This window comes from Alosa pseudoharengus, unplaced genomic scaffold (genome assembly GCF_046254945.1).
Source record: "Alosa pseudoharengus isolate Yale_2024_CS ecotype anadromous, Long Island Sound unplaced genomic scaffold, YU_APseudo_1.1 YU_APseudo_1.1_scf_4, whole genome shotgun sequence".
NCBI lineage: Eukaryota > Metazoa > Chordata > Actinopteri > Clupeiformes > Clupeidae > Alosa > Alosa pseudoharengus.
This window is the reverse complement of record NW_027468774.1, coordinates 36116614-36138766: the sequence shown is the minus strand read 5'-3', so window position 1 is coordinate 36138766 and position 22153 is coordinate 36116614. Positions and strand designations below refer to the sequence as shown.

At 46.7% G+C, this 22153-nt stretch overlaps 1 protein-coding gene across 2 annotated transcripts in view; it reads right to left on the bottom strand.

Annotated features, from left to right (window-relative positions):
* Positions 1 to 1912: 1912 nt before the first annotated feature.
* rnf216 (ring finger protein 216) overlaps positions 1913 to 22153 on the bottom strand; it is a 37425-nt gene continuing 17184 nt past the window's right edge. For both annotated transcript variants that reach the window (XM_076266093.1, XM_076266094.1), the window contains 6 exons: positions 20804 to 20952; positions 20452 to 20530; positions 8451 to 8548; positions 6284 to 6506; positions 2956 to 3022; positions 1913 to 2268 (listed from right to left, as the gene is read on the bottom strand). In XM_076266093.1, the coding sequence (XP_076122208.1) occupies positions 1973 to 2268; positions 2956 to 3022; positions 6284 to 6506; positions 8451 to 8548; positions 20452 to 20530; positions 20804 to 20952 (912 nt within the window). In that variant the 3' untranslated portion in view covers positions 1913 to 1972. The remainder of the gene's footprint in view (positions 2269 to 2955; positions 3023 to 6283; positions 6507 to 8450; positions 8549 to 20451; positions 20531 to 20803; positions 20953 to 22153) is intronic.

Below are 22153 nucleotides of genomic sequence, written 5' to 3'. Positions count from 1 at the left end.
TGACCACAGGCCGGGTGGCTGTGGTGGAGGACGGAGGATGGGCTCAGTAAACAGCGGGCGTCCTTTCTCTCAGGGCCTGTGCGTGAGAGTCAGGGCCCAGCAGGGTGTACAGGCATGGGGCAAACAGCCACGCAAAGGCAGCAGGCAGCACTATTCAGCTGGGCTCGGAGGCGATAGTTGTGGTGTATTTGAGGGGGGGGGGGGGGGGGGGGGTGGTTGCTGAAAAAAAAAAATCATCCAACCCAGCCAAACCTCCCATCACAAATGAATAAAAGGGTGGCTGTAGTGGATCTGCAGAGGTACTCAGCTAAGCCTTCTTGCCATTCTAGTCAATCTAGTCACAACCATGACTAAAAGCACCTAAGGCACGAGCTGGAGCTGCCCAGCAGCGTTTTAGAGCCTTAGTTATTGAACTGTGCCATGTATAGCCAGTAGTCACCTCTCTCTGCAGTATGGGGTCAGCAGACCACAGCCTCATGTTTCAGAGCCGTACCATCACCCATGTCACACACACACCCACAGGTCTCGCATGACTCCTGCCTTTGATTCCTGAGTGCAGGAGCGAGTGGGCGTCCACACACACACACACACACGATAGGAGTGCAGTTTGGGGGAGATTCCAAATCTGAACCGTTTTACATGCAAGGGTTTTTAAATACTAACGGTTTTAGGTATCTGTGAATCTCCAACAGTGTCTTGAATGTTTTTTTGTTTTTTTTTGTGGGGACTGGAGGCACATGAGGTGGCAGAAATGGTGGGGAAACAGAACCTGGACTGTGACTTTAAATGTAATCTTACTCGACATATGGACAACGTAAATATTATAAATGGATACCATGATTATGTGCATGTGTATAATCAATGTACTGCATATGAATGCTGCTATAGAGCAGCTAAGTTGCAAACATTGATCTGTAAGTAGTGCTATATCTTAGACCTCTATGGCACTAATGAAACCGTACAAGCATATCTCCTAGGTACTTGAAAAGCAACCACTTAAAGATACATTTCTGGTGTTTAGTAAAATTCCACCCCCTCCCCGCTTTTCCCTTTCCCAACTCTATTCACTTGCGCTGTTGTGAAAGAATCCTCTGAGTCAGCCATTTTGCTCTGTGGCGCTGTCTGTGTTGTTTATGGCACTCTGAGCAATGATAAACAGACGCAGCATTCAAACCAGACCGCGGAAATGTCACCACAACAATCACAAACCAGCCCTGGGATGAAAACGACGCAATGCCTTTTTGAACAGTGAAAGGGAAGAAAAAAACATTTCAATAAAACGCACAACTTGTGCTGGGAGGTAAGTGAGATAGAGACTAAACTAGGCTAAATATGACACATTTTCTACTTTGTGAAAAGCAGACAGCACATCATTGTGTCTGGTGTCTCAAACTTGAGGCACTTGTTCTGCTCCAGATACAAAAAGCATCCACTTTCTTTCCTCTTATTTGAGCAGTGTACTGGAAACAAGCCTTCTGGGCCATACAGTCCCCACCACATCCCCACCACATCTAAGTCAGGACACGTGTCTAGACAATACAGACCACCATACAAACATATAACAATCATACTGGCCACCAAAACATCACAGAAAGCTTTTCAATTCCCAATGACTTAAGCAAAATCAGACTGACTGAAAGGTTTTATTGTTTTTTTTTTTTGTTTGTTTTGTTTGTTTTTTAAATCAACAACTTTTTATCCATTTTCTAACGGTTCAACAGTTTGTGCTTCTTTCAAAAATATACTCGATGTAACAAAAAAACAGCCCAACAGGCACTCGGATTTTTTTGTCTCCCAGCCTCTGGCAACAGGCTTCTCAGTCCCTCCATGACACGCATTGGGGAAAAAACGCAAACGAACGAAGGAGGGGGCTTTAAAAGTTGAAAAAGCAAAGGTGGTGGTGGTGGTGGGGGGGCGGGGGGGCAGCAGTAAGTGGAGCTCCATGACAACAGACACGACCGCGGCATGTGTTTCATAGAGGCCTGAAGAAGCGCTGATGGGGTCCATAGTGCATAGGCAGGTTGAAGTTGAGGTGCATGTTGCGGGGGATGTGTGGCGGGAGGTTGGGGATGGGGGGCACGTATGGGGCCGGGATGGGCGGGTGGAAGAGGACGCCACGCTGCGGGCCGCCCGGACCCAGGATCATCTGGCGGACCAGCAGAGGGGGCTGCACCGGCAGCGGAGGGACGGGGTGCGGGGCCGGGGACGGCCGAGGCCGCTTGGCGGCGATGGGCTCGGGGGGAGGACCCACACGCTTCCCTGCAGAGTCTGGAGGAGAGAGAAAAATAGCAGGCACATGAGAAAGGAAGGGAGAGAGTGAAAGGAAAAGAGAGAATGAAAGGAAGAGAGAGAGTGAAAGGAAGAGAGAGAGTGAGAGAATAAGAAAAGGAAATGAAAAGAGGGTATGTGAGACAAGGACACAAAGCAAGGTGAGGGCGACAGTGAGGAACATTTCTATACTCTTTGTTAAACAAAATGTTGCAGTGGAGAACTTGTGCTCCGGGGAGGCAAAAAAAAACAGAAGCTTCAAATAAAAGGGAACATAGCAAAGAACTAGACACTGCTACTACCATATATCGTTTGTCATTTTACTGTTGTCTTAAAAACACACCCAAATTATAAGATTTCGATATACAGTACATACAAAGTATGTTCTTCTCCAGTTAGCTACAAGTCAAATAACATCTCGTCTATCTGTCTGTTGGTATGAAACACCTCAGAGCTATATATAGCTATATTTATATTAACAGTTATAACAATAGAATAGTTTCTTACAAAAACTACTGATGAAAGCTCACCTCATGATAGCAGCTGCTTAAACACACTTAAGTGTTAAGTTTCCGAGAACTTACAACCTACACAGAGCAGCTACCTATTTCGACATAATGTGGTTGTCATGTCACCTCTGTGCTGACTGACTGACAGCCTATTCTGACGAGGTGAAGAGTCTCTGACCTGAGTTTTTGTTGAGCTCGGCCTCGCCTGCCTTCTGGATCTCCTGAATGATACGCTCATCATCCTCCTGCAGGCAAACGAAAACAGAGGAAAACAAAGAAAGTGGGGGGTTAGGAACAGAAAAATTACACTGCACACAAAAACCAAAATAAAATGGTACCTATATTCCTCACTCATTGCGAGTTGTGGAGTGGCTGGTCTTCTAAGGGACATTACTAGCCTCGTTGACACCATTACTAGCCTCGTTGACACCATTACTAGCCTCGTTGACTGTATCTCAATTTAGATTGAGAGTGGGTCTGGAAAAGCTTCATTGACTTAGGACTTCCAGGGGTGAAACTAGCAGCGAAATTAAACTTAAATTGGTACATTACACTCATAACAAATCGTTTCAGAAGTGCACCAATCAAATCTTTCTTGTAAACAAAGGTTTTAAATGCAGTTGTTTACTGCATTCTGAAGAAAATGCACGTCCATATCTGTTAAACCCTGTCGCCATAGGCACAGCCATTGGTTGTTTTGAATGCACTGCTCTATCTGTCATCATATAAAACCTTCCCCATGCCAGATTAGCGATTGTAATTGGTGCCTGGGGTTTTGGAACATTGGAAATGGGCGTCAATGGCCTCCTTGCAGGATTAACCTGCAGATCGAATTCAAATTCGCCAGGTTAATCGTCCAGGTTTTTCCAGGCTAGGACACTACATAGGACCAACACAAACAGCCCCCCTTGTGGCCATACTCCCATTGTCAACTCACAGAGACAGAGGAAGCTCCGCTGAGTGCCAGGTGATTAGCCCGTGCCACTGGTGTGACGATAATTGCTTCTCTCCTTCACCCGTGGGACAGAGACTCGGCCAAAGTGCCGATGAACACGGCCTGTCGAGCAAAATTAACCAGGCCACAACAGGGCCTCACAAAACCTCCCACACTGACTGTGTTGTTGGGCACTAGAGTCGCCTCGGTCAACACCTCGGTTTACTAATCTGCTTGTGCTAGGTCATCATCTTTGACATGAGGATTTGACCATGTGTGAAAGTGTTGAGGCAGAAACTCAAGAGTGAGCGCCAGTTAGGCTAGCAGAGTTGACATCAGGCTCTGAACATGGCCTGGTGTTCACATCAGCCGTCTCATCCTCTCACTGGGTGACACATATAATCTGCTGAGTCACATTCAGCTTAATGAGGGATTTAATCCAAGGAAATGTTTGAAGGCGAGAGCGATGACCTTAGCACGACAAGAGCATGACACTAGCCTTTGGAGCTGGAAGGTTATGCTAACGGCTAACAGTGGTACACATGCAGGTTAGAAAAGAAGAACCTTTGAGACCAATTATGTTATGATAACGGATTAAAATACAACTATATTATTACTCTAATCACTAGTGAGATGTCTACATGGAGAAACATCTTATTTCCTGAATTTGTCCAGTTTACTGTAAGTCCAAGTCCAATGACCGCAGCCAATCACCAGAAGCCCAAGGTTCAACACAATGAATATGAACACAGACGATGCACAAGCATGAGAAGTTCATTTGCATGCAAATCCATACAAATCCTTGTCTGATCTGTACCAGGGAATCTAATCTTAAACCCATCAGACTGAGCTTCTGATGAAGCCACAGATAAACTGCATCCGATATACTACTGGGGATATTAATAAGCTCTCAAGACACTCTCTGGCAGGTTTCTCTGACAGAGCGCTTTTTCTGATATTACAATGACAATATGTAAAGTTGTGCAGTTACTTATAATAGTGCAGGGAGTACCTGATTGGCTAATGTGACACCACAAGCTCATCAGGGGATATTTAAATGATGCTAATGGTAAAACTACACGCACAACTCAAAGCGATTTCAGGGCATGTATCAAAACAATTAATGGAAACACATTTTGGCTACTGGGACTCCAAACAGATGTACTAATTAGGGTTAATAACAGCCAAATCGCTTCCTAAGTAACCAAGCCAGGCAGCTCACAGTCTAACAGTGGGTTATGTAACAGTGGCAAAACCTAAGTAGGTCTTAGAAAGCGAGGAGGAGCTCTGGCTGGAAAGGAGAGACGTCCTGAGCTATACTACCAACGGCGCTGGGCCTACTCCAGACGGGTAACCTGAGAACCGGACCGGCCAATCAGGGGAGACGGACAGAGAGCATGGGGCATGATAAAACCTTCTTATCGGTGTCGGCCATACTGGCCATCGTCACTGGAGCTACTGCACTGGGACAGACACCACTGAGGGTTGGGGGGGTTGTGTTGGAGGAAGAGACAGACAAGCTGCTTTCAGACACATCCTCTGCAGTATATGCGGAGCTTTGTCAAACGGAGGTCCAACCCTTCGGGTGATTCAGATATGATGCGATATGAGCGACACTGACGCACATGAACAGAATGTCTGCGTGGTTGAACAGGTTGAACTTAGTTGAAACACGCACATGAACAGAATCTCCGCATGTTCTTTGCTTCGTTCAGACATGAGCTCATTTACATAATGTCCGTCGGAAATACTAGGAGGGGAGTAATGTAAGAGCCAGCGAAGTTCAGAATTCCAAATAGCTGGTTATGTTGTTGTTGTTCAGATATATGGCCCAACAGCTTGACATCCGCAGAACATGCAGACTTACACCTAGGTCTGCAAATTTAACAGTGTTCTCAAATAGACCCCAAGCACCTCCGCTGTGCTTATGACACCTGCTCAAACTGTGAAAGTGCAAGGCTACAAGCCTACATCACATATGCAACAGCTTGCAGCATTCTGCTTTCATATTTGACGGGCAAATCATAGCAAATATACAGTTTTCATGACCCACACATAACTCCCACAGCTGATCTATAGAATATCTAAACATTTTGAAACAACGGACGTCTATACATTTTTGCAAAATTGGCCCTGGTCTTGGGTCATTTGGGCTTTCAGTTGTATAGGTGTAGGCAGGTGTATGTATATGTGTATGGGTGTGCTATGGTTGGACACACACACACACACACACACACAAGTACATTTGGTGTCTGTGTGAGCCCCTTACTTTGTGCTCATCCAAGGGGAACCAATCTCACATGTGACCGTTTCTCTTTTTGTGTGAGCATGTTTGTCTATGAGCAAACAGGATTACATGCTAATGTATGGTTGAAAAAAGAAAACGATCACATCTGTTTGTGTCCTGTGAACAGGGCCTAAAGGCAGTTGTGCCTCTTTAGAGTGTTTGTCTAAGCACAAAAACGTGTATGTGTGTGTGTGTGCAGTTCCCATGTAAGTTAGGGTCAGTTTTTGAGCATTTGCCTATGTGTATGTGCGTCAGTGTGTGCAGCTCTGGCTTGGGTGGGCTCACCGTGGGGTCGGACCAGAGGGAGCATTTCTTGCAGTGCCTGCAGGGGGCGCCAGGCGAGCGGGCGTGCTGGCAGAAGTGGTTGTAGCCGTTGATGGGCTGGCGGCAGAGGTAGCACATGAAGGCGCCGCAGCGGCAGGACATGCGGTTGCAGCCCTCTGCCTTCACCAGCCCCGTCCCGCACTTGTGGCACTTACGGATGCGCGCCGCCGTCATCTTCTCCTCGCTGATGTTAGACGTCACACACACACACACACACACACACACACCACACACCACACACACACACACACACACACACACACACACACACACACACACACACACACACACACACACACACACACACACACACACACACACACACACACACACACACACACACACACACACACACGCACACAAACACACGCACACACACACACACACACACGAAAATCATAGGCAAATCGCCATTAGGAGTTTATTCCTTAACCTATAAATCACAATGTCCAACAAAGTTATGCTATCAAGGTAAAGCAATTTTCCTTTACATGACACAGAAGGAGAATCTCCTAATCAGCAATATATAATATCTAGTGCTGAGAATTACTGTCTATGCCGCATTTTTTGAAACGGTCTAACTGAAAAATCAATTGTTTTGTACCATTGCCAAATCTTTGGCGTTCTGAAATGAGTGAGAAAAAGAGTGGAGCATTTTTGTGATTGGCTTCATGGATCATGCATTAATGGGAGAGCATCAGTAAAAGTGCAAAAATATTGAGTGGGAAGTGGGTCTAGACCCCCATTAATCACGGCTGGCTGATGCGGGCACTGCGGCTGCTCCTCTAACTGTGGAAAGCTTGTCTGGTAAGAGACACGGACACACAGGCAACAGAACGGACAGGCAACAAGGGAGAGGTGATGTTACTGTAAATAGCAGAAATGTTGACCATTATATAGATGATAAGGAGCAGTTGTAAGTATAAGTATATATACTCTTTTGATCCTGTGAGGGAAATTTGGTCTCTGCATTTAACACACTCAGCACACAGTGAACACACAGTGAGGTGAAGCACACACTAATCCCGGCGCAGTGAGCTGCCTGCAACAACAGCGGCGCTCGGGGAGCAGTGAGGGGTTAGGTGCCTTGCTCAAGGACACTTCAGCCATGCCTACTGGTCGGGGCTCGAACCGGCAACCCTCCGGTTACAAGTCCGAAGCGCTAACCAGTAGGCCACGGCTTTTGTGTTGCATCTCTAACATTATATTAGAATACACTGACATGTTTAGTGAAAGCAAGAAGACAACACTTCCATTCCATTTGTCTGATTAGCAAATATAGTTCGTCACAACAGAGTAATGTGCCCAAAGCAAGAGGCCATATTTGTCAAATCTAACAGGCCTGCATGCAATGTTTGAATTGATATTTGCAGCATTTTGTTCCACAAGACTTCACTACACTATTTGCAATTACATGCCCTATGATACATTTTGAACAAAAAAGCTCAAGTTGTTCCTGTTGATTAGGTTTCATTAGGGACAGGTGTCAATATGCAATCTGTTTTTACACTGTTACGGAAGCAGTATGGGATTGACAGATTCCTGTCTTTATCAAGGAAGAAGGAAGTTGAAGAAAGGTGTCAAAAGAATCAAACTGACAAACAGGATGTGAAGTCTCCATGGCCTCGCCGTTCCAAACACAGGGAGAGGAAGGAAGCCGATGGGTTCGCTTCCTGTTCAGACCAGGAAGTGGAGGACCACCATGTGGCCATAGGAGAAAGACAACAGACAACCCAGCTTTGCATAAACCAAATGCTGTGCAAATGTTTCTCATGCTAAATAATGCAGTGCTATTTCTTATCAGAACTTGGGTTCACATGATCAATGGCCACTGGGGAATACAACAGAGGCAGCTCAGCGATATTAATGAACTTGGTATGAAGCAAACGTGAGTGTGTGAAATTTTCCAAGGGATTTCACAGTGGTGTGTTCACATATTGGTGTGTGTGCACGTATTGGTGTGTGTGCGTGTGTGTGTATGTGTTACTGTTGCCTCCGGGGCATGAGTGAAGGGGCTGACGCAGCACATGCAATGCTAATGAGGCTAATGAACTCCCCTGTGGCCCATTACAGCGGAGAAGAAGCCCAAATATTGGGCGGGCTGAATTATTTAGAGACAGGCACTCACAAGGCCACCCGCAGCCGTATCTCGTCCCTCTCCACCACCTGCTCGCACGTCTTCCCCACGTGGTCCTTCCACACCACCTGGCACTTCCTGCAGCTCTCCTGGGAAAGGATACACACACAAACACAAACATATTAAATACACTCACACCTGCATTCCTGTTCAGATCTGGGAACAAGGCAACTATAGACAGTCTGTAGTCACAGGATTACAGCTATGGAAATCACACACAAAACAGTTGTTTTGTCTGCAGTAGCCCTAAAGCTATCACACACACACCTCATAGCGGAAAATAAATCTGCAATTGTACAATTGCTATTTATGCTTTATAACTACACACATCTTTTACACACACACACAGGGTTCCCTTTATTGTTTATTTATTACCTAGCATCCATCAGAAGCAGATGTAATGGTAGTGTTGCCTGTGTGGACCATCTGGGATTAATAATATTAGCCATTAAGGCTTACAGTCAAGCCCACACCCTGCAGGCTAAGAGAACAGCACTCATAACTGCAGCCCGCCAGACAGCTGCAGAGAGGACAAAAGTGGCACTCTCAACTCCCTCTGAGAGAGATGGGTGGATCGGACCCAGCCGTCTGGTCGACCCACAGCCATCAGCGAGGATGATGTGACCACACCTGAGGCAAAGGGCGGCCATTTCAGACAAAGGACGAGGAGGCATTTTTGAGAGCTGGCTGCTGCCTGAAATAGCGTTGAGGGCTTCCACTGGAGTTGCATATAATGCAGCCCCACACTATTAAGATGTACAGTAACAGGCATTACAATAAGGAAAAGGCTGCTACACTAATATACCATAAAACACACTGAGTGAATCTGACAGCAGCTGCAGCATGCTGAAAGCAAAGCTCCAGAAGAGCGCTCCTTCACTGGGAGCCATTGACTGGCCTCCCACCGCCCACCCCAGCCCAGCCCCCACCTCAAGCCTGGTTGCCTAGAAACAGCGTTTTCATCTGCTCCATTTTAGTCATGCCTGCCCACGATACTTTGCCTTTCAGCTGACTGCAGAGGACATCTGTGCCCGACGCCCTGCTTGGCACACAGGCCTCCTCCCTGCCTCCCTCTCTCCTTTTCTCCATCTCTCTCTCCCCCTTTCTCTCCCTCCCTATTTCTCTCCCTAGCTCTCCATCCCTCTCTATTTCCCTTTCTCTTTTCCTCTGCCTCCTCCATCAGGGCGAGAGGCGAAGCGAGTTAAAATGGGCACACTAGTACGCCTCCTCGTTTCACGGTATGGTGAGGAAAGAGAGAGAGAGAGAGAGAGAGAGAGAGAGAGAGAGAGAGAGAGAGAGAGAGAGAGAGAGAGAGAGAGAGAGAGAGAGAGAGAGAGAGAGAGAGCGTTGGCGAGAGGGGTGAACACAGCTCCTTTCACACCCCTTTAGTGCCGCTAAACTGGTGACACGGAGGAGGGTGAGTTTAACGCATCCAGAAATATACTCAGACCTCCAGAATAGCTGTGAGTGAGGAGGAGCTGATGGAGGGGCTAGGCTAGTATAGGCTACATGTTTAGCATGTGCAGCGGCTAATAGGGAGACCTGCTTTGTGTGTGAGCAGCTGCAACGTCATGCTGTCTTCTTAGTGCACTCAGACCCCTAGCCTTAACCTGCTTACTCAAACACCCTGGAGATGATCACACACACACACACACACACAGTTTGACCCACTTTCCACAGAAACCCAGGAGACTACTGACATGCACACACATTGACACACACGTCGACCCCTTTTACCAAGAAACCAGGGAGACGTCAAACAAACACACACTCACATATATGCACTGCTACTTTTACTGAGAGAGACACCTAGGAGACGACCCACACACAGACACACCCGGTCCACAGTCAGGAGGCTCTGCAATCCCAGAGCAGGAAGTTGCCTGGTAACAGGCCCCCGCTAAAAACTGCTAGCTTTAATATTTAACGAATGGGAATGAATATTTATGAGGCTGACATATGACAAGCGTTGTGCTGATGGGGCAGCATGAAGTCAGAAAGCCCTCTTCAGGTGATTAACACACAACAACAGCCCCTAAGGGGTCACCGCTGTCCAGGAAATGAACCAGTAACTTAAGCGCCATCCCTCTCACTCTACCTACTCCACAGGCCGGCAAATGATGTGCGCTAGCGGCATGGATTAACTTCACACTAAGCGCGCTAATTCTTCCAAACGAGCAGGAAACTGCCGAGATACAGAGCCAAAATGGCAGACTTAAAGCTGATAACGGCATCATTTATGATCGTAATCAGTTGTAAAACACTGAGCGATGAATGCGCCGTGCTCGCAGGACGAGACAATAGCCACAGAAGTAGGCTCAGGGCAGACGGGAGGGGCAGGGACTAGATCAGGGCGAGTGGCGCAGTGGCAGGATGGTGAACTATCGCCCCCTAGTGGGCCTGCTGAGCCCTGCAGGAGGGTAGGGCAGCAGAGCACACACCCACTCATGCTTTACACAAAAAGATAAGACACAGGGAAGATACAAACATACTGCGGTAGTATTGACACGGTGAGTGTTTCTGAGTGTCTGAGAGGGCACTAGAGCCTCATTCTTCACTCATACCTAAAATGGGCGTGTTGGACTTGTTTGTGATTGTGCTCCGATCAGCGTACTTCTGCAGTAGTGAGTTACTTCCTCATCAAGCATGTGACAAAGAGAGGCACAGAATGATCAAGCCAAACAACTTTATCTCAAATGTAATGCCGAACGGAACACAGTGGTTTTTGCTGATATCACACTGATATCGCAGCCTGTAACCTACCAGGCAGACATATTAAGCAACATGATATTCTCTGGTGATTTTGGGGAGAGGCTGATGGAAGGGGAAATAAGCTTGGGTTGGCATGTTTCTGGTGAGTGAAAGGAAGAACTCGACATGACACCACAAAGGACAAAGGAAGCCACAAATCTGTCAGCTGGCAAAATGTGACTAGAAGGACAAAGCAGGACACACTTGTATACACACGCACTTCACTTACACAGTGAAGCTAAAATGGACTCTCTGGTAAACATCTCACTGGACATCTCACTGAAGGAGCTTGAGGGGCGTGACGCATTCACACTGCCACCACTTGCACAACACTTCCCTTTCTTCCTGGGTGTCTGCAAGCTCCTCTCAAACCCACCTCTGCGCTCACATGTTCACCTTCTCACTTGACATTTCAGCTTCCTCAAAGCAAACCTACGCTGTCTGGACTTACTGCAGTGTAGTGGGCCAGGGTTATAGAGGATGCCCAGACATACTGCACTTAATAACCAAGTCCCAACATCCCACCATGATCCCCCATGGAAATGCTCTGTAGATGCCTCTAGCTGTAAAAAAAAAAAAACCCTTGACTTTCATTCAAACACATTGCCTAGATTCAACAACCTTCCTCGCAAACAAGCTGAAAGAGCACTAGCGGAAGGTGAAAGGGCAAAACGAAAAATGTCAGAACCAAGAGTTCCTCTTCTGAGAAAACCCGAGCATCAGGCTGAGCAAGTGGAAAGTTCTAGCGGCTGGTAATTTTCCGAGCGCTTTTTTAGAGGAAGAGAGGAGTGAGTGAGGGAGTGAGGGAGAGAGCGGAGGGGACGGAACGGGGTGAGCCGTGAATCACTCGGCCTCTCAGAGGAAGTGTGCTGCGGCTGGCACTCAGGAGCACACCTCCCCGGCTACCCAGGCGGCAGCTTTAACGACGCAGCTCGCTCTCTCTCTGACCACGGAGGAAATAACTCACCGCGTCTGTGTGCATGTCTGTGTGTGTGTGTGTGTGTGTGTGGTTTGTGTGTGTGTCATTCACCATTTCAAGGTAATCTGCCCATATTTGGCAACTTGCAAAGGTTGCATAGCACTGTGGCAGGCACACGAGAGATTAAAAAACAAGTTGCTGGGAAGAGAGAAGAGCGAGTGCAAGACAAAGAGAGAGAGAGAGAGAAAGAGAGAGAGAGAGAGAGAGAGAGAGAGAGAGAGAGAGAGAGAGAGACAGACAGACAGAAACCATGCCCTTCTCAACAAAGGAGTGTTATTTCCGTCTAACATTCATGTCAGCAAAACAGATGTGCCTCTAGCTCTAGTGGTCCCTCACTCTACTCTTAAAGAGTATGAGACCTTGCAGTAGCATAGCAATCCTCACAACACACACTCTTGCACATAAATATGCACATAAATGTGAATTAAAAATCTCTCATGCTGCATGAGGGGAAAAACAACGGAGCCACTCTGCCCCCCGTTGCCCGTGTGTAACAGCTGCGTGGAAAACACATGTGGGGATGTGTGGAGGCCCTCCACCCTGCGCCTCTCCTCTCGTCCACTCTCCCGCCTCCACCCCAGCCACAGACGGAGAGCCCAGAGAGGGAGCCGGAGCGCGGGAAGCTGCAACTGGCCTTATAAGGGAGAAGGAGAACGGAGCGCCGCGTCTGATTGGGGGGCAGCTCTGCTCTGCTCTGCTGCGCTGTGCTAGGCTGTGCTGGGTTGGGTTGGGGCTGGATTGGGTTGCGCCTCTCTGGAGTGCCTGAACTCTCCTCAGTGCAGCACTGGAGGAATGCAGAGGCTGAACCAGCCTCCGGGGAGACAGGGGGCGGACTAGACAGACGCACCCACCGGGCTGGCTAGTGCTAACACGCAAACACACACACACAGGCAGATATGTACACACACACACACAACAATATTATGCTGGTTTTAAATGTGTATAAACTGGTCTATTATCCAGTACCAACGCGTCTTCCCTCCATCAGAGGGCGGCTGCAATCACACCCAAAACACACACACACACACACACACACACTTTAAACAAAAAAGATTAAGGGATGACATTGAGCTTTTATTAAATGTACTACCTGTTGCACTGCTATTGCAAAGAAGGAAATAGGGAGCACACACCAAAAACCAACACACAGCTTGAATGTTTGGGCCTGTCTGAACAAATCCACTGTACAGTGTGAAAACCAACTTGAATTCTTCACTAATAACAGCACAGACACTGTATAAACATTATCCTTGAGGGTCAGATAAAAGCACACACAGCTACCCACATGTAGCATGCCTTCAGCATTTGCATTACCTTGATGGCTATCAGAACCTGTCTTGGCAGGGCTGCTTATGCAAACACAGTTAGAAAAGCCTGAGTTTAGGGAAAAGGCATGCAAAGCATGTTCAGACATAACACTCCTCAAAACCAGCCACTGACAGCAGATGAACGTACAGAAAGGCACAACTCAAATGCCCTAAAAACAACACTACAACTTTCCTACAAATGATGCTCAAGTGTGCGGCAACACAGTGTCTCTGTGCATCAAAACGGACCAGAACCCTGCAAACATGAAGACGAGAAAGTGTGCGGAAAGAACAACAAAGGGGCGATGCCAGAACTCCGAAAGAAAAAGGAAAAAGCAGAAAAAAAAGAGAAAAGGAAAAAAAAGTTGGGCCGCCACATGCCACATGTGAAAGTCATTGACCTAAATGAGAACCATGCTTGCACACACGATCGCCCTGCATAAAAATGGCATTCTTTGAAATGTGCATACTTCAGAAAATACAGAGCGAAAAAGGGGCGGGAGGGGGAGGGAGGGGACAAAAACTGGGTCAAACATGAACTGTACCACATTTCAAATCTGAAGGAACTGGGCCTGACCAATCACGGGAGAGAGACAGCCCAGGGGGTGGGGTTATTGGGTGCTGTGAGGCGGAAAAATTGTGTCAGTTATATAACTCTCATTCATGCCCACCAGAAGGAAGGAGAGGGGGATGGGGTGGGCTAGGGAAGGGAGAGAGAGAGAGAGAGAGAGAGAGAAAGAAGGAGAGAGACAGAGAGATCAGGTTACCCCTTTGGAACAACGCCTCTTGTGTTTGTCTAAGGATGGGGCGCCAGGAGGGATGACCCTCGTCCTTGATGACGAGAGGAGAAGGGGGCAGGAAAGACCCACCGCCCCTATATGCAGCACCCCGTCTCCCACCCCTCCCCTGAAAAAACATGGAACACTTGTACCGAACAGAGCCTAAACCAACAGTACCGTTTTACGAGCTTTATTATTTGAGTTACCATTTAATTTTGAGAAACCATTTCTTTTTTCAAAAAATATTGGCCACCCACACTATTGTGGATGAAAGAGAATACATTGAGGATGAAAGAGAATACAATATCTTTAAGTGTTTTTTTTTCATTACCTGAAAGTAAGATATTAGCGATACCTTATCATATGCACGACAACTTGTTTTGTTGACCTGTTTTTTGTTTTGGAGTTTGCACCCCGTATAAATGGCTTACCATACACCAGATAATTAGCACACATCCTTGAACAACCTCTGCAAAAGTCTTACTAGGATTTTTGGTTTGTTTAACTGTGTCATAGTTTACACTTTAATCATGTTTTTCCATCAACATTGTTAGGATAGGTCATTCCATCTGATGGAAGAAATGTGCAGAATCACTGCCTTGGTATGAACCTTCATACTCACGAGACACACACAGACACACACACACACACACACACACACACACACGGCACATACATACAGGGGGCGCACACACACACACACACACACGGGGCACATGTGGGCATCGAGCACCAGAGGGCAGTGGGATGATGGCACAGCAGGGGCACCGACTGACAAGATTCAGTGTGGCAAAGAAGATCTCACCAAACAGTGCCCAAACGGTCGCCCAGTGCCCGTCCACCGCTGGCAGGCTCAGCCACTGACCCCTTGGCCTCCTCAGCGATGACCGGCGCTGTGGACCGGTGTGTGGTGCGGCTATTCCTGCAGCACCAGTGCCCGCTGGCTCCCCTCCTCAAATCCACAGCAGAATGTGTGAAAGCAGCGGTCACAGCTGTGACTGGGGGTATGTGTGTGTGTGTGTGTGTGTGTGTGTGTGTGTGTGTGTGTGTGTGTGTCTGAATAATTCATGTTAGCGCCATGTGGTTGAAGCCCTGGTTGAGTCACTCTGGCGAGGAGGTCAATGCTTCAGCAGCCAACCGGGTCCTCTCTCTCGGTCTCTCTGAGGTCCAGGCCTGACTGACCACTACACTGTCTGTCTGTCTGTATGTCTCTCTCTGTCTGTCTGTCTGTCTGTCTGTCTGTCTGTCTGTCTGTCTGTCTGTCTGTCTGTCTGTCTGTCTGTCTGTCTGTCTGCCTGTCTGCCTGTCTGCCTGTCTGCCTGCCTGTTCTCTCTCATTCCCTCTCTCTCTCTTTCCCTTCATCCACTGCTGCTGCTGAACGCAATAGAGTGGAGAGCCAGATACAGAGCTAGTGTAATGGAGTGGGAGAGGGGGAAGAAGGAAAAGAGCAAAAAGAAAAAAGTTTTAAAAAAGGGGCAGAATGAGGATGTGAAAGTAGGTCAGGTTATGAAATCACGCCACGAGTGCACACAGAGACCCCCACACCCTCCTCTCTCTCTCCCCCCCTCTCCATCCTGTCCTGTGACACAGAAAAAACAAGGAAGAGAGCAGGAGAAGAAGAAACGACAACACAGAGGAGGAGAGGTGCGACTCACAAACAGATAAGACCGCTGCTGCATGAGTGCCACTGGCAGAGATTGAGGAGAGTGCCCATTGGCAAACATTTCCATTTGAGCCTCCTGAGCAACAAGGGAAGAGGAGAGGATGAGGAAGAGGAGAGAGAGAGACAGACAAGACAGGCAGAGAGAGAGAGAGAGAGAGAGAGAGAGAGAGAGAGAGAGAGAGAGAGAGAGAGAGAGAGAGAGAGAGAGAGAGAGAGAGAGAGAGAGCCCTTCAGCGCACATTTCCTCTTGACCCTCATGAGCAACAAAAGAGGAGAGGGGAAAGAGAGAGACAGAGATAGAGACAGAGAGAGGAAGAGGGGAGACAGAGAGGGAGGGAGGTGGCCTGTAATCAACAGCAGCTGTGCAAAAGGGTGGGCCTGTGAAGGGGGCCAGCATGGAGCACTGCTGACCCCAAGTGGACGGAGACGTGGTACTGCATCTGAACGTGAGAAGGGCAGTTACAGTGCATCCTTCACACACCTGCTCCAGCTCATTCTCAAGGGCAGTCACTTGCATTTCACTTCTTCACACTGAATTCCAATCACTTCACATCACATTTATCTGACACTTGAGCTAGACGAGTATTTACACATAACATACTGAACAGTCTCAGTCAGAATATCTGATCATGATTAGTATTGTTATTTGACACTGTTTTTCTTTAAGAGAAATGTAGAATGTGTTGTTTCACTGCTTGATAATCACTATTAAACCTTCTAATACTGCATTCTCAAACAGAAGGCGAGATACAGATTTCATGACTGGATTTCTAATCCACATGTCAACCGTGACATTTTTATTCCACAGTCTGAGACCACACGGTCAACAAAACAGACCAGACCAGACAGACAATCCCACGAGTGTACCCAGTGCTGCTGACGCATACAACATAAACTGTGCTCGTGTGTCCTGCACCTGTTTACAAGCCTGCTATCTCATTCCCATAACACGCTGTTTATCATCCCTGAGTGAGGAGGAGGAGGAGGAGGAGGAGGAGGAGGAGGAGGAGGAGGAGATGGGAAGGGAAGGGAAACTTGGCGAATACGGCGAGGGAATCTAATAAAGGCCAGGTGATTGCTCCCCGTGTCAGCTGCGCCGACCTGGCTGCCTGTCCATTGCAGCTCAGTTTCATCAGGACGAACCAACCTGGCTGCTGATTTCCATCGCTCAGTGTTTGGGGGTGGGGGCTTGTTTGAACAGCAGAGTTTACACCTAGTCTCCACATTACTGAGAGAGAGAAAGAGAGAAAGAAAGAAAGAAAGAAAGAAAGAAAGAAAGAAAGAGAGAGACAGACAGACACACACAGACACCACCTCCGCAGTATATGCGGATCTTTGTCAAACGGAGGTCCGACCCTTCGGGTGATTCAGATATGATGCTAACATGCGGACATTATGTGTGAACGACACTGACGCACATGAACAGAATCTCCACATGTTCTTCGCTTCGTTCAGACACAAGCTCATTTACATAATGTCCGTCGGAGATACTAGGAGGGGAGTAGTGTAAGAGCTGTTCGGAAAGTTCAGAATTCAAAATAGCCGGTTATGTTGTTCAGATATACGGCCCAACTGCTTGACATTGGCAGAACATGCAGACTTACACCTAGGTCTGAAAGCAGCTCAGACAGAGAGACAGACTGAGACAGAGACAGAGATAAAAACATTGCCTTACTTTCTCAGAAGCTTACACCAATACCACACATATATTAGTGGTAGAAGATATTAGAGGGGAGATAAGATATTTTAGTGGTATAAGATATTAGAGGGGATAAAAAAGAAGCGCTTAAGCCCAGAGAGCTATAGGAACATGATGTGTGATGACAGCTTTAGCATTATTTTGAAACAGAATGGCTAGAAAATGAGATGCTGGTTGTTCAGACTACCGGGCTGAATCCAGCGTCTCTCATTTGCTTCAACAATGCTCTTTACTAGAATAATGACTGAATGCTGCAACAACCAAAATAAATATCCAACAACAGGAAAGAGACACAAAGTCAGACAGAAAAAGAGAGACAGCAATGGAATCAGTGAGGTGGGTGGAGGGCGAGTACTTATTTCTCTCCAGAGCCCCTCATCTTTCTCTCTCTCTCTCTCTCTCAGACACACACACACACACACACAGCATAGGCCCTGTCCTCCTCCACATAAAGCGTCCTCTGTTCCTAATCAATTCAATTAAAGGGTAACTTCCCAGCTGGGCTCAAACGTCCCGCTCTTATTAAAATGTCTGAGTGAGCAGAGCAGAGCACAGAAGAGAAGAGAAGAGAAGAGAAGAGAAGAGGAGAGGAGAGGAGAGGAGAGGAGAGGAGAGGAGAGGAGAGGAGAGGAGAGGAGAGGAGAGGAGAGGAGAGGAGAGGAGAGGAGAGAAGAGAAGAGAAGAGAAGAGGTGAGGGGAAAAGAGAGGAAAGAAAAACTTAGAGGGAGATAGAAGAGAAGAGAGGAATACAAGAGGTGAGAGAGAGAGAGAAGAGGAGAGAAGAGGATAGAAGGGAGAGAGAGACAGACAGAGAGAGAGAGTGCAGTGGGGTTCTAAAACGAGAGAGGAGAGGCCCCGTTTAGAGCAGATGGACTTGTCCTGGCGTTGACATCTATAGCGTGCCGAGCACACAGCATAAAGCTGATTCAGCCTGACAGAAATGTAGGCACCACTGTTCTCTAATTTTTCACTACGAGCCCGAGGAGAAAATAGGCCCCAAATGAATCGATGGGCTCCGGAATAGCCAGAGCGGCTGCATATTTGTCCAGGCCGCACCAGTCCAGCCTCCTACTGCACAGGGGCGCGTTTCCCAAAACCATAGTTGCTAACTAAGTTAAAGAAGCACTATGCTACAATTTTAGCAAAAATTGCACCTTAATTATGCAGGTTGAGAGTCGTTCTGATGGTTCTACAACACTTTCTGGGTCGTTTGGTGGGTGCTTTGTTTCCCCCTATCGCTTCCCTGCGGAAAAAACGAATATGCAACTTTCTGGACCCGGTCCGGGTAAATCCGGATGTAATTCATCGGAAGTATCCAATCGCGCCTCGAAAAATGTAGTCAGATTGTAATTTCGAAGAAGACTGAAAAACGGACCCCGACTTGACTTTGTTGCTGTTGAAATTGTAAGTAGCCTACCCTTGGGTGAACTAATGTGGTTTGATAGTCTCTTGAACAACGTGTTTGCTTGACCGTTTTATTGTGAGCCCTGTATGTGTTTAGCTTGGTTTCTTGATGGCTAGCTCGCTAGCTAGTGGGGGGTTAGCGTAGCAGTCACTTGCTACCGAAGCTGCAGGGGGAGAAGTGTAGTTAAAAATGCGAGCCCAAATCCGGCGAAAATCCAGAAACAGCGAAGGAATAACCAGACCTGCATAGTGCTTCTTTAACTAAGTTGCAACTACTGATTTGGGAAACACACTTGCAGTCAGCCTGAGCTCCCACACGGCTAAATCAATCATACACTTTATACTTAGAACACCACCCCCCCCATTATGGTGATACCTAGCAAGGGCCGAGGGAATTTCAGGTTGATCCTTACCGCCCGGGGATGGTGGAAGTACTGACCCTGATTACTGTGAGGGGAAGGAAAATGTCCTTGTCGTTCAGTTGCCTCCCCCCTTCCTTCAGCTCTGGATGTAATAAATAAGATAAGGCCTCTGAGTCAGGGCTTTACTGGAAGAGATAGCACCTGACAGACGGAGAGGAGAGGGGAGGAGAGGAGAAGAGAGGAGGGGAGGAGAGGAGAAGAGAGGAGGGGAGGCGAGGTCAGCCACCCACTGCATTCCTGGCTGATTGGGGGCGAGGGCCATTCTGGGGCAGTTACGATACCCCTCAGCAAGCTCAATCATCCGGCTGAATATGAACAGACACCCTCTTACACACACACACAGGCACACACAAATGCACATTCCTGAGACTTTTAGAAAAGCCCATCCAAATATCAGTGTAACCCCCCTTGGGGTGATGTTCTGGTTCCTCTCAGCAACACGACATTTCTTATGCCACCATAATGCAAGGAATTTCTCCACTGATGACCAACTGCTGTGAGCTCACCAGTGAGACTGGGGTAGAGGCGCCACGTAGGCCCTTGACAATATCAAGTCATCACTCTGCTATTTCACTGTCAAACTCCAAAAGCTTGTCAGCAGAATCCAAATTTAGAACCTGATTAAAGTCATAATCACAAGGCTAACCTCCTCCACTGTTCACCTTGCCACTAGCCAAATGTGTTGCACAAGATCTAGACTTGATGGATGGTGTATGTCCCTGACTTCTCTCCAACAATCAGCCTAAACACAAACCACTATCAGACAGGCTCATGGTCATCATCACAACCGTTTCTCTTCTTTTTTTTTGATGGGTGGGGCTTTTGTTAATCAGCTTTTTAGCTCTGGTTTTACAGTCTCACCGTACCCCCTAGTGGCCACTAGAGGAATTGCAGTTCAGGCCTGGGCCTGGTGCCAGTTAGCTTGATCACGCTTGATTGCGCTTTGACTGTCCCAGCGCACATAGGCAGCTGTGTGGGTCATGCTCACCTTTCTGCAGCGGGGATTCGGACAGCTGAAGAGTGAGATGGCCTTGTCCAGTAGCGCGGGGAAGTTACAGAAAGGACATCTGCAAAAGACAGGAGCCAATTAAAATTGATGACCACAATCATGTCAGTCTGTCAGTGTCAGCTAAGAATATATTGGGCACGTCGCAACAAATTTCAATAAACCTATAAAAACAGAAAATACAACTTGTCATAGAGACAGAAATATACTCCTCGACTCAGTCAAGTTGGTTTCAGATGGATAAAAAGGTGAGTGGACAAATGTTGCCACAAGTGTGTGCAACAGTCTAGTATTGAAACAAGAAGTAGGAGGATGGAATGGGCAGTTCAACTACCTGACCAGCTCATCACCACAAGTCGCCGCCACCGCCTCCTCGGCCTGCCGCTCGTAGTACTTGAGCAGAACGTTCTCTGGTAGAACCTTCTCTAGCTCACTCGCAGCGAAGGAACATGTGCAGTTTCCGTCCATACAGCTGAGCTCCGACTGAAAGGGAGACAGACAGGGAAACAGTCAGACTGATTTCACTAATCAGCTGATTTTCCTGGCTGAGGAGTTGTGCTAATTAGAATCAGTGATTTAGTGAATGGTTGGAAGAAATAGGGTTTTTACTTTCAGAAGCCAGACTTTTACATCCCTGGTAGCTGGTAGGAAGTGGTTATGGTAATAGTATTTTTACAATGCCTGATCACAAAATTAGGTGAAGCTTACAGGCAGAGGTGGACAGTAACTAAGTACATTAATATTTTTGGAAACTTGTGACTTTTACTCATTTGAAAGACAAATATTGTACTTTTGATGCCACTACATTTGATATCTGAGCATGAAGTACTCGTTACTTTTAACCACATTTGATTCTTTAAATGCAATAATGCTATAGACCATCTTGAAGTTCATTTTTTCAATAGTTCAATTCTATTAGTTATGGCTACATCACTGCCCAACAACGCCCCTTTGTGCCGTGAGAGAAAAATCTTGAGAGACAATGCAGTTTACAACCTCTTCAAAAGAGACTATATCCAATTGTATTTATTTTCTTAACTTGTATGTATGTATGTAGGTATTTATGTGTATGTATATATATATATATATATATATATATATATATATATATTATTCATTGCTGCTGTAACACCATACTTTCCCTTTGGGGATGAATAAAGTAATCAATCTATCTATCTATCTATCTATCCATCTTTAGCTTACATTATTAAACAAAATAATCTACTCATAATTGAGTTATCTGGTTTTGTATTCGGCAGTGAAAATGTTTTAGATTTGTGAACAGAAAATGAATAATGATTTAAATTATATTATTGCATCCATTTGAACAGTTTAAAGTTATGAAAATAGCTAAAATGTTTTTGTTGGATGTAAGGAACTAAAGCTCTCTTCAAGTTCTATGACCGACCAAAGGATGTACACCCTATTAATAACCAAATAAACTTTATATTAAAAAGAAAAAATACTTCTGAATACTTAAGTATTTTTAAAAGCAAGTACTTCTGTACTTCAACTTAAGTAAAAATCTGACTTAGCAACTTTGTATTGGAGTAATATTTGACATGTGTATCTATACTTTCACTTAAGTAAAGGAATTGTGTACTTTGTCTACCTCTGCTTACAGGTAGGTAAGGGGAGGAATCATACAGCAACCCAGTTGACCATATATAAAGGGATGGAGTTT